General features: G+C 45.1%; 1 protein-coding gene across 1 annotated transcript in view; it reads right to left on the bottom strand.

Annotated features, from left to right (window-relative positions):
- Positions 1 to 6779: 6779 nt before the first annotated feature.
- Positions 6780 to 11755, bottom strand: part of ASCC2 (activating signal cointegrator 1 complex subunit 2) — a 47756-nt gene continuing 42780 nt past the window's right edge. The window contains exons 18-19 of the mRNA XM_073671627.1: positions 10325 to 10404; positions 6780 to 7124 (exon numbers count right to left, since the gene is read on the bottom strand). Of these exons, the coding sequence (XP_073527728.1) occupies positions 6953 to 7124; positions 10325 to 10404 (252 nt within the window). The 3' untranslated portion in view covers positions 6780 to 6952. The remainder of the gene's footprint in view (positions 7125 to 10324; positions 10405 to 11755) is intronic.

Here is an 11755-nt window from a genome sequence, read left to right as displayed (position 1 = left end):
GAATGGATCCATTGGGAGTTTCATCTGAATGTCATTCGGAGGTTTAGATGGAAGCCACGATGTAAGTGCTCAGCGTAGAGCGCAGGATAAATGCGATCCAAAATGTTTTGTAACATGGTCCTAGTCCTCTCCCATCAAAAGAAAACCAGCAAATTCTGCTCTCCCAAATCCAAATGCCCACCTTCCCTTCTGAGCCCCACAGTGTGCCCACACCACATTTTAGAGTTCAAGTGTTTGGCATTTTTTTAAGCAATGAGAGCCTGCTTAATTTATGTGGTCCCTGTTTCCAGTAGCACGAGATGGGCACTACAACGTACTGGTCACTGCAATGGCAGATTTGCAATTTTCACTCTGCAACATCCACTGCTGCTTGTTTCTGGAAAACAACCAGGGAGTCAAAATAGTCACTACACCTGTAGATAAATTCCCAAAGGGGTATAATTTCCAAAATGGTGGCACTTGAGGGGCTCTGTATATGGAGTCTGCAAACTATTCTACAAAATTTGTTCTTCAAAAGTCAAATAGCGCTCCGTCTCTCCAGATTCTTGCCATGTGGCTAAGCAGTACTGTACAGCCACATGAGATATTTCCATGTTCAGCAGAAATAGTGTGAACAACTTTGGTTCCATTTTTATCCATTTTCCCATGTGAAAATGTAAAATCTGGGGCGAAAACATTTATGGTAAAAATGTAGTTTTTCTCTTCAGCACCCAATGGTATCAAATTCTATAACACACATTGTGTCAATTTGATCACTGCACCCTTAGATTAGTCATTGAGAGGTGTAGTTTGTTAAATGGGGTCACTTGCGATGAGGGGGTGGTTCTGCTGTTCTGCTACCTCAGGGGCTCTTCTAGTGGTTAATGGCACCTGCAAACCGTAACAAAATCTACTATAATATTGTGCTCATTCCTGTCTGAGCTTTGCACTGTGCCTGAAACGTATTACCAGATTACATATAGGGTATTGGTGCACTCAGGAGAAATTGCACAACAAACTGAGGTCCTGTTTTTCCTATTAGCCCCTTGTTTGGGGCTAAAACATTTTAGTGATAAAAATTTAATTGTTTTCTTCAGCACCCAATGGTATAAAATTCTGTGAGGCACATGTGTCAATATGATCACTGCACTCCTAGATGAATTCACTAGGAGGTGTAGTTTGTAAAATGGGGTCTCTTATGAAGGGGGTCTGGCACCTCAGAGGCTCTGCCAATGTGACATGGCATCCTCAAACTATTCCAGCAAAATATGAACTCCAATATGGCGCTCCTTTCCCTCTGAGCTTTGTACTGTGCCTCAAAAGTAGTTTTTGACCACATATGGGGTATTGGCGTACTCAGGTGAAATTATGTAATAAATTGTAACGTTCGGTGTCTTTTACACCTTCTGAAAATGAAAAACTTGGTGCCAAAACAACATTGTAGTGGAATAAAAAAAATGGAAATTTTCCATTTACTCTGGCCAATATTATACAATTCTGTGAATCACCTGAGGTTTAAAAATGTCTACTACACCACTAGATTAATTGTTCAAGAGGTGTAGTTTCCAAAATGGGGTCACTTGTGTGGGTTTTTACTATTTTGGCACATTAGGTACTCTTCAAATGTGATATGGTGTCCGCAATCTACACTGTGTGCAGAATTATTAGGCAAATGAGTATTTTGATCACTTTGATACTTTTTATACATGTTGTCCTACTCCAAGCTGCATAGGCTTGAGAGCCAACTACCAATTAAGTAAATCTGGTGATGTGCATCTCTGTAATGAGGAGGGGTGTTGACTAATGACATCAACACCCTATATAAGGTGTGCTTAATTATTAGGCAACTTCCTTTCCTTTGGCAAAATGGGTCAGAAGAGAGATTTGACGGGATCTGAAAAGTCCAAAATTGTGAGATGTCTTGCAGAGGGATGCAGCAGTCTTGAAATTTTCAAACTTTTGAAGCGTGATCACCGAACAATCAAGCGTTTCATCGCAAATAGCCAAAAGGGTCGCAAAAAGCGTGTTGGCCAAAAAAGGCGCAAAATAACTGCCCATGAATTGAGGAAAATCAAGCGTGAAGCTGCCAAGATGCCATTCGCCACTAGTTTTGCCATATTTCAGAGCTGCAACGTTACTGGAGTATCAAAAAGCACAAGGTGTGCGATACTCAGGGACATGGCCAAGGTGAGGAAGGCTGAAAAACAACCACCTTTGAACAAGAAACAGAAGATAAAATGTCAAGAATGGGCCAAGAAATATCTTAAGACTGATTTTTCATAGGTTTTATGGACTGATGAAATGAGAGTGACTCTTGATGGGCCAGAGGCTAGATCAGTAAAGGGCAGAGAGCTCCACTCCGCCTCAGACGCCAGCAAGGTGGAGGTGGGGTACTGGTATGGGCTGGTATCATCAAAGATGAACTTGTGCGACCTTTTTGGGTTGAGGATGGAGTGAAGCTGAACCCCCAGACCTACTGCCAGTTTCTGGAAGACAACTTCTTCAAGCAGTGGTACAGGAAGAAGTCGGTATTGTTCAAGAAAAACATGATTTTCATGCAGGACAATGCTCCATCACATGCATCCAACTACTCCACAGCATGGCTGGCCAGTAAAGGTCTAAAAGAAGAAAAAAATAATGACATGGCCCCCTTGTTCACCTGATCTGAACCCCATAGAGAACCTGTGGTCCATCATAAAATGTGAGATCTACAGGGAGGGAAAACAGTACACCTCTCGGAACAGTGTCTGGGAGGCTGTGGTGGCTGCTGCACACAATGTTGATCGAAAACAGATCAAGCAACTGACAGAATCTATGGATGGAAGGCTGTTGAGTGTCATCATAAAGAAAGGTGGCTATATTAATCGCTAATTTTTTTTGTTTTTGTATGTCAGAAATGTTTATTTCTAAATTTTGTGCACAGATATTGGTTTACCTGGTGAAAATAAAATAGTGAGATGGGATTATATTTGGTTTTTATTAAGTTGCCTAATAATTCTGCACAGTAATAGTTACCTGCACAAACAGATATCCTCCTAAGATAGCCAAATCTAAAAAAATAACCACTCCAACTTCCAAAAATATTAAGCTTGGATATTTGAGTCTTTTGGGTTGATTGAGAACATAGTTGTTGATCAATAATAAAAATAATCCTCTAAAATACAACTTGCCTAATAATTCTGCACAGTGTATTCCAGCCAAAATGGCGTTACAAAATGTAAATGGCGCTCCTTCCCTTCAGAGCCCTGCCGTACACTTAAACAGTAGTTTTACATTATATATGGGGTATCAGTGTATTCAGGACAAACGTCACAACAAATTGTACTGTCCATTTTCTCCTGTTACCGTTGTGAAAAATTTGGGGCTAAAAGCACTTTGTGTGAAAAATGTATTTTTTCATTTTCATGACTCCGTTATAAACCTCTGTGAAGCACCTGTAGGTGCAAAGTGCTCACCACACATCTAGATACATTCCTTGAGGGGTCTAGTTTACAAAATGGGGTCACTTGTGAGGGGGTCTCCACTGTTTAGACACAGCAAGAGCTCTGCAAACATGACATTGTGTCAAATGGCACTCCTTCCCTTCCGAGCCCTGCCGTGCGCCCAAACAGCAGTTTTCCACCAAATACGGGGTATCTGTGTACTCAGGAGATATTGCACAACAAATTGTACTGTTTATTTTCTCTTGTTAACCTTGTGAAAATCCAAACTTTGATGCCAAATTGTGGGAAAAAGCAACATTTTCAAATTGCTTTAATTCCTGTGAAGCACCTGAAGGGTTAATAAACTTCTTGAATGTGGTTTTGAGAACCTTGAGGGGTGCAGTTTTTAGAATGGTGTCACGTTTGGGTATTTTCTGTCACATACAAAAAACTGCTGATCAACTTTTAAGCCTTCTAACAAAGTAGACGTGTGGTAAAGGTTATTTATTAACTATTTTGTGTGAAATGATTTGGTTTAAGGGCATAAAAATTAACAGTTTAAAAATTGCGACATTTTTGCCAAAATTTCGATATTTTCACAAATAAGCGCAAACAATATCAACCTAAATTTACCACTACAAAGTACAATATGTCATGAAAAAAAAATCTCAGAATCACTGGGATAAGTGGAAGCGTTCCAGAGTTATCACACAACGTGACACTAGTCAGAATTGTAAAATTTGGCCTGGTCAGGAAGGTGAAAAGAGGCTGTGTGGTAAAGGAGTTAATGCCTTTAAAGTACAACTGTTCTTTCCGGTGAACTTGTAGCAGAATGTCTGTATCTGCCTTTAAGCCTGGAGTCACATTACCGTATAACATGGCCAAGTGCTATGCAATTAAACATCACATAGCACTCGGCCCAGTGTTATTCTATGGGGCAGCTCAGATATGCGATTATTTTTTCATGCCGATTCGGTATGCATCATGCTACAATTGGCAGACTCGGCTCCACATGTCACACAAGGTGTGGGAAAGACTAAGTGCAACACAAAGGGAAGAGGGGGAGGAAGCCCAAACACTAGGGAAAGGGGGAGTGGAGACCTCTAGGCAGATCTAATATCACTCAGCCTACCCTGCCGTCCCTATATAGGTTCCACACGTATTGCCGAGCAGGACCCTAAACCCTGTATATTTCCAGAGCTTAGCCCCAGATAGGGAGGGGGATGGGTGAGCACTGGTCAGGCCTCGCTTCAAACTAAAGACAACAAGGTAGACAAACAAAGGGGGTTAACTTAGCTTGAGTAGACACCAGAGGGGAAATGCCAACGGTCCTCCAAGGGCACCAGAGAAGAAGTCAGCCGACAGCTAGTGCTCCAAGCCTGTACATACAAGTATCACAGGCATTTGCCTGGAGCAAACATAGTTTTTAACTCCCATGCAAGGGTGTGTCAAACAGCAGCAAGAAGGAGGTCGCCGCTGGGTCTTAAAGTAAGAAGGATTAAGAAGGTGTCTGCAATGCCAAGCGCAGTGACCTTCTACAGCCAGTTCCAGAGCGACAGTCTATTATGCCTGACACACCCACCCATACAAGTCTATGGGTGCATGTGAAACATCGGACTGCACTTGGATGTCATACAAGTGCAGTACAATATACGCAGAGTCAGGCAATGGAGGATACGGAGAAATTATTTTCTCAGTCTCCGCCGCAGCTGTGATTCTCTGATGCGAGAGGATCAGAGTACAAAGCACTGACATTCAGCTCAGATTCGCAGCAGAGGTGGAGCCGGGGGTCATTAGCATGTTACATCCGATGCCATACGCTAGTCTGTTTCTAGCCCAAGGGTAAATTCAGAATACAGCTTCATATATGCCTATGAGGCTGACAAGTTCCAGTCAAGAGACCCGCAGCCAGTCCGTGCATTATGGTCCATACATACAGTGTTTTGCTGATGTCTGAATTTGACCTAACTCCTAAGGCCGGGTTCACACGTTTATGCCGCACATCCGTGACTCTGTCTGGGTTCCCATCTGAAGCCCTGAATGATGGGATTTAGGTGCATCAACCAGCGGACTTATCTATCTATATAATTGTCTTATCCCGTCCGTCTGTCTGTCCTGGAAATCCTGGGTCGCGGATTGGTCCGGCCGCGGCCAATCAGCGACGCGGCATTTCAGAAAAACATGGGGGCCATTAGCGGCTCATGTGTGGCACCGAGGTCAGCGGCGATGCAGCCGGGAGATGCAGCCGGCTGCTCGCAGCATAAGTCCCCCGACCGCAGGCGCCGCTGACCTACATGCGGCTATCGTCAGAAGATCAGCGGCTACGGCCGCTTATCTCCCGAGGACAAGTGTGACGCCCCTCCCCTCCCCTCCTCTCCTTTCCCCTCTTCTCTCCTCCTCTCCCTGCTCGATCAGGACCCCGGCACCCGGCGTCATACTTACCCCTCCCCGTGCCTGCGCAGCAGCTCCTGTGTCTTCTCAGGTCAGAGGGCGCGGTGACGTCTTTACACCGCGCTCTCCCCTGACCGGTCACAGCGCACAGCGTGAAGATCCCGGCTACGCTGGAGTCCAGAGAAGCAGTGAGGTGAGAATTGGATTTTTTTTTTTTGTATGGGGCCATAGGGGACCTGCATGGGGCACTATGGGGGGATGGGACATCCTGCATGGGGTATTATATAGGAGGGATGTGACAGCCTGCATGGGGCATTATATGGGGGGAGAGGTGACATCCTGCATGGGCCATTACATGGGGGGAGAGGTGACATCCTACATGGGGCATTATATGGGGGAGAGGTGACATCCTGCATGGGGTATTATATAGGGGGGAATGTGACATCCTACATGGGGCATTATATGGGGGAGAGGTGACATCCTGCATGGGGTATTATATAGGGGGGATGTGACATCCTGCATGGGGCACTATAGTGGGATGTGACTTCCTGCATGGGGCATTATATAGGGGGGGATGTGACATCCTGCATGGGGTATTATATGAATGGGGTATTATATACGGGGGATGTGACTTCCTGCATGGGGCATTATAAAGGAGGGTCGGGAGACATATGCTAGAATACCCGATGCATTAGAATCGGGCCACCATCTAGTTGACTATAATGAAGTAAAAATCACTTATGTTGTGACTTCTTCTTCAACAATGTCGTCCATAGCGAAAACTACCACAAATACGTGTTTGATTTCATGATGTCAACCTGGCCTAATCCATATTTCCTCAACAAAGATTTACCCATGAATTGAGAGTGAATGATCAGTCCAGGAGGAAAAAAAAAAGCAGATTTCTCAACCATGTAATGTTTCCAAGGATTGCTGGGCACATTTTGGCGTCTAGCGGTTAAATAACATCGGCCATTATTCCACAGCTAATGTTTTATCTACATTTTTATTGGGTCTTAGTATAAACCTAGAAAAAGGCAAGGAAACATACCCCATAATAACATCGTAGAGAAAGTATGTGCAAAATATAAAATGATTTATTGCTCAAAAGGCAAAAATAGTCTGCAGTCACTAAGAAGCAGTCCTTATAAAAGGCAACATTAGGAGGGTATCATGCCTTTATTCCTCTTCCGATCTGCCATGGCCCTGCGGTTGTGATTTGCTCGGGCTCCTTTGTTGCTTTCTTTCTTTCTGCGCTCTTGTACAGTTTCCCGGCTCTGTCCCTGGCCCCGGGCCGTGCCTGTAACCGCTGTACTGTGATCATGTCGGATGCTATAAAGAAAAAAAAACAAAAAAAAACATTTTTTGTAATTTGAAATATAATGTGTGAAGAAATGGCAGCAGGGAGACCCCACAGAATCACACCACTGTTACCACCACTTATGGATCCACACACCGCCTGACGTCACAATTACATCAGACAAAGCACGTGGTATGGATCTGCCCTTTGCACCAATATCATGTTCCACACCCCCGAGTGACGCGTAAGGTCAGATTGGTACAGTTGTTCACAGACACCCCCTGTCCTCATGGATACAGGAAGGCACCAGGGAGTGAGGAGAGGAGGCCCACTCAGTCACTGACGTGGCACCACACGCGCCCACAACCCTGACAGTCTGAGAGGCTCCGTTCACTAGTTCCAGTGAAGCAGAGCCTGGTCGGCCTGGGAGAGCAGCCACCAGTTTCTATTTGATATAACAGACTTATATCGGGCTAGAAACCAGCCCAGTAGCGTGTTCGTTGGACCGAACAACAGGCACAAGGTTCGTGGATCGAGATAAAAGAACAGCGCAGGGTTAAATTATATATTTAATCGCTGTAAGGGCGCACTAGACATTACACTATATACATAAGGGTTATACATACACAATGGTCAGAGTTGCAAACACAATAGCATGGGTACAAAAGGTATAAAGCAGTTATTTCGAGTCAATTGCCGGTTAGATGGATGATCTGGCTTTCGGGGGAAGGGCTGCCACATGGGAGGTTTGTGGGCCTTCTTTGTTGTTGCAGGACTTTCCCCACACGACTGGACATCACGACCCCCCCCAGGAAAAAAAGACAATGGAGCCAGGTTTGCTGGAACTGTTAAACTCTGGATCCCGCCCACTCCTGACTCCTGTCTGGACTCAAATCTCCTCCCCCTGGTCTCTCTCAGCTACAAACTCTAAAAACTAAAATGGGCTATACTTCCTTACTGGACGATCCTAGGGAGCTGGTTCTGGTGTCATCGGATCCAGCCGGGCCCCTGCTACGCATGGATACTGAACACCGGGGTCATAGGGGCCCCTGCAAGGCTGTGCATCTCCCCATCCGGGCACGCAGGACTGTGTTTAAAGCTAGGGCAACGTTCCCCATTCCCTCAGATCCCCAAAAATCTAGTTAATATATCGCTGAGACGTATCGTCTTCCCACAACTCGCTGTTGAATCATCGTATTTTACACAAAGAACACATGGTTGGGGGGGGGGGGGGGCTGCCTGCAGCAGCAGCTTCACGGCTGCTGCCGGTGGGGGCTTTTGTCACTCACCGTGTATCTCAGCCCCCTCCCGTCTGCTTGAGCTGCAGTGATGTTGAATTTGCATATGTAGAGTTCTGTAAAACCCACCTAGCAGTGCACAGTGATCGACAGGGGATTACCTTGAATATCTTCACAATATGTACCATATGTATTGGCCTCTTATAAAGGCTCAACGCAACAGCCCCATTTCATAATGGAGCCATCCCAATGGTTAGCTGAGCACCCCCACAATTCAGGCCGCTGAAGGTGAAACAGTCTTATGTGCCGCCAGTCACGAGGAAGGTTTTTCATATTATGTATTAAATAAAAAAAAGTTGCTATCCTGGCTAATAGTGATTACAAGTAAAGGTTTCCCTTTTATTGCACCCACATGTCTTAATATGACATATAAACCACCCTTTAACCCATTTCTGCTGTGGCCAATTTCCATTTTTTTTGTTTCCAGTTTTTCCTCCCCTTCTTCCAAGAGCCATAATTTTTTTTTATTGTTCTGTCCACACATCATTTTACTAACGGTAAAAAAAAAAAATCCAAATGCTGTGAATTTGCGCAAAAAAAAAAAAAAAAAGCAATTCTGACTTTTTTTGTGGATTTTTTTTATACCGTACATTGCGTGGTACAAATGATCTGGCAATGTGATTTTCCTTATCACTATACTTATTAGTCCCCTTAGGAGACTTGAACCTGTGATGGTCTGATCACTTGTACAATATACAGCAATATCAAAGTAAGAATCACGCTTTCCTTTGAAGTCCAGCTCCGTAATGACAGGCATGGAGGTTTTCAACAGACCCCAGTCTGTCATAGCAACCCATCGGTGCCCTGTGATCGAGTCAGGGAGAGCGGAAAGGTGCATAGTATGACGCGGCCCCCATGCTAACGCTTCGCTAATGATGTTGTCAGAGTTTGACAGTGGCATTTGGCAGAGCCATTACCTGACTGGTATGGGGCGAGTTCACCCCGTGAGCTCGCTCGATATACTCACTACCCACATTCGCTGTCCATGTATGGTTGATGTCGTTAAGGGGTTAACAGGATACTCCACAATGACAATATATTTGCCTATTAATTTAATATAAAGTACAAGCCCAATAAACTTTCTTGTGCCCATGTCTTTTTTACCCCCCTTCTGCCCCTCTGTGCATACAGCTCCATAGAGCTGAATGGGCAGTCCTACTCTTATCTACGAGAACTACATTTCCCAGCAGCACACTGTTCCTTCGCAGTGCTGCAGGCCCCTCCCTCTTCTCTCCTGGGTGCTTCTTGATAGATCGGAATATGGGAATTTTTTATTTATATGGCAGAGGTGATCCATTGCTAGTTTTGAATGTAGTGACTGCGACCCACTATTTGGCCACTATTCATTACAAATTGCACATTTCAATGGTGGTCAGAGCAAGATCGTGCTCGCACCTGCATGCATAACATAGCTGAGCATAGAATAGATGAGCTGTGCTACAACAAAGCTTTCAGGGCAACGAGGATGCCATTAAAGCGTCTGGCAGATTTTTTATTAGACAGGATCATAAATGCATCTGTTTTCCATTAATTAGATAAGGTCATTAGGTGCAAATGCAGCTGGTATCAGTGGGATCTACATCATAGCTGAGCTGATGGTACAAGTCAGCTGTCAGATGTTTTATTAGAAAGGGTCATTAGGTGCATCTGATCATATTCAACCAACAGCATTAGAACTACCGCAGGACAGATCCAGTGGCAATGCACGGTAAAGAAAGCCATTGGGATCATCAATAGGAAAGTGATAACTGAAAATCATTGCCATTTTAATAAATCAAAAAGGTTATTGTGAACATGATTAATTCTGTATGTACAGAAAACTTGGACCACATTACGATTATAGGATTGATCCTTTAAATATTTAGATGTAAATGTAATGCATGATCCTCAGACATGCGGCTGTATCACACAGCAGCACAAGCTTCAAAGCTTACCCTCGCTTTGCCAAGTAACTTGCTCTTCTTGCCTCAGCCCGTTCTCTCAGTACTGCGGGGTCCTGCACAAAATGATCAGGCTGTGGGAAAATAGGGTGCTGGTTACATAGTCAGAAAATGAAAAACACAGATAAAATTAAAGTCCTCTATAGCACAGTTCAAATATGGATCCACAATACAAGACACATTATACACTGCTCAAAAAAATAAAGGGAACACTTAAACAACAGAATATAACTCCAAGCAAATCAAACTTCTGTGAAATCAAACTGTCCACTTAGGAAGCAACACTGATTGACAATCAATTTCACATGCTGTTGTGCAAATGGAATAGACAATAGATGGAAATTATTGGCAATTATCAAGACACCCTCAATAAAGGAGTGGTTCTGCAGGTGGGGACCACAGACCACATCTCAGTACCAATGCTTTCTGGCTGATGTTTTGGTCACTTTTGAATGTTGGTTGTGCTTTCACACTCGTGGAAGCATGAGATGGACTCTACAACCCACAGAAGTTGCTCAGGTAGTGCAGCTCATCCAGGATGGCACATCAATGCGAGCTGTGGCAAGAAGGTTTTCTGTGTCTGTAAGCGTAGTGTCCAGAGGCTGGAGGCGCTACCAGGAGACAGGCCAGTACACCAGGAGACGTGGAGGGGGCCATAGGAGGGCAACAACCCAGCAGCAGGACCGCTACCTTCGCCTTTGTGCAAGGAGGAACAGGAACCCTGCAAAATGACCTCCAGCAGGCCAGAAATGTGCATGTGTCTGCACAAACGGTTAGAAACTGACTCCATGAGGGTGGTATGAGGGCCCGACGTCCACAGATGGGGGTTGTGCTTACAGCCCAACACCGTGCAGGACGCTTTGCATTTTCCACAGAACACCAGGATTGGCAAAGTCGCCACTGGTGCCCTGTGCTCTTCACAGATGAAAGCAGGTTCACACTGAGCACATGTGACAGACGTGACAGAGTCTGGAGACGCCGTGGAGAGTGATCTGCTGCCTGAAACATCCTTCAGCATGACCGGTTTGGCAGTGGGTCAGTAATGGTGTGGGGTGGCATTTCTTTGGAGGGCCGCACAGCCCTCCATGTGCTCGTCACAGGTAGCCTGACTGCCATTAGGTACCGAGATGAGATCTTCAGACCCCTTGTGAGACCATATGCTGGTGCGGTTGGCCCTGGGGTCCTCCTAATGCAGGTCAATACCAGACCTCATGTGGCTGGAGTGTGTCAGCAGTTCCTGCAAGATGAAGGCATTGAAGCTATGGACTGGCCTGCCCATTCCCCAGACCTGAATCCGATTGAGCACATCTGGGACATCATGTCTCGCTCCATCCACCAACGTCACGTTGCACCACAGACTGTCCAGGAGTTGGCGGATGCTTGTGTCCAGGTCTGGGAGGAGATCCCACAGGAGACCATCCGCAA

The sequence above is a fragment of the Phyllobates terribilis genome, unplaced genomic scaffold, assembly GCF_046119375.1.
Source record: "Phyllobates terribilis strain yellow unplaced genomic scaffold, ASM4611937v1 Scaffold_1__5_contigs__length_1240528914, whole genome shotgun sequence".
Lineage (NCBI taxonomy): Eukaryota > Metazoa > Chordata > Amphibia > Anura > Dendrobatidae > Phyllobates > Phyllobates terribilis.
Note: the sequence above shows the minus strand (reverse complement) of the source record. Positions and strands in the feature narration are given on the sequence as shown.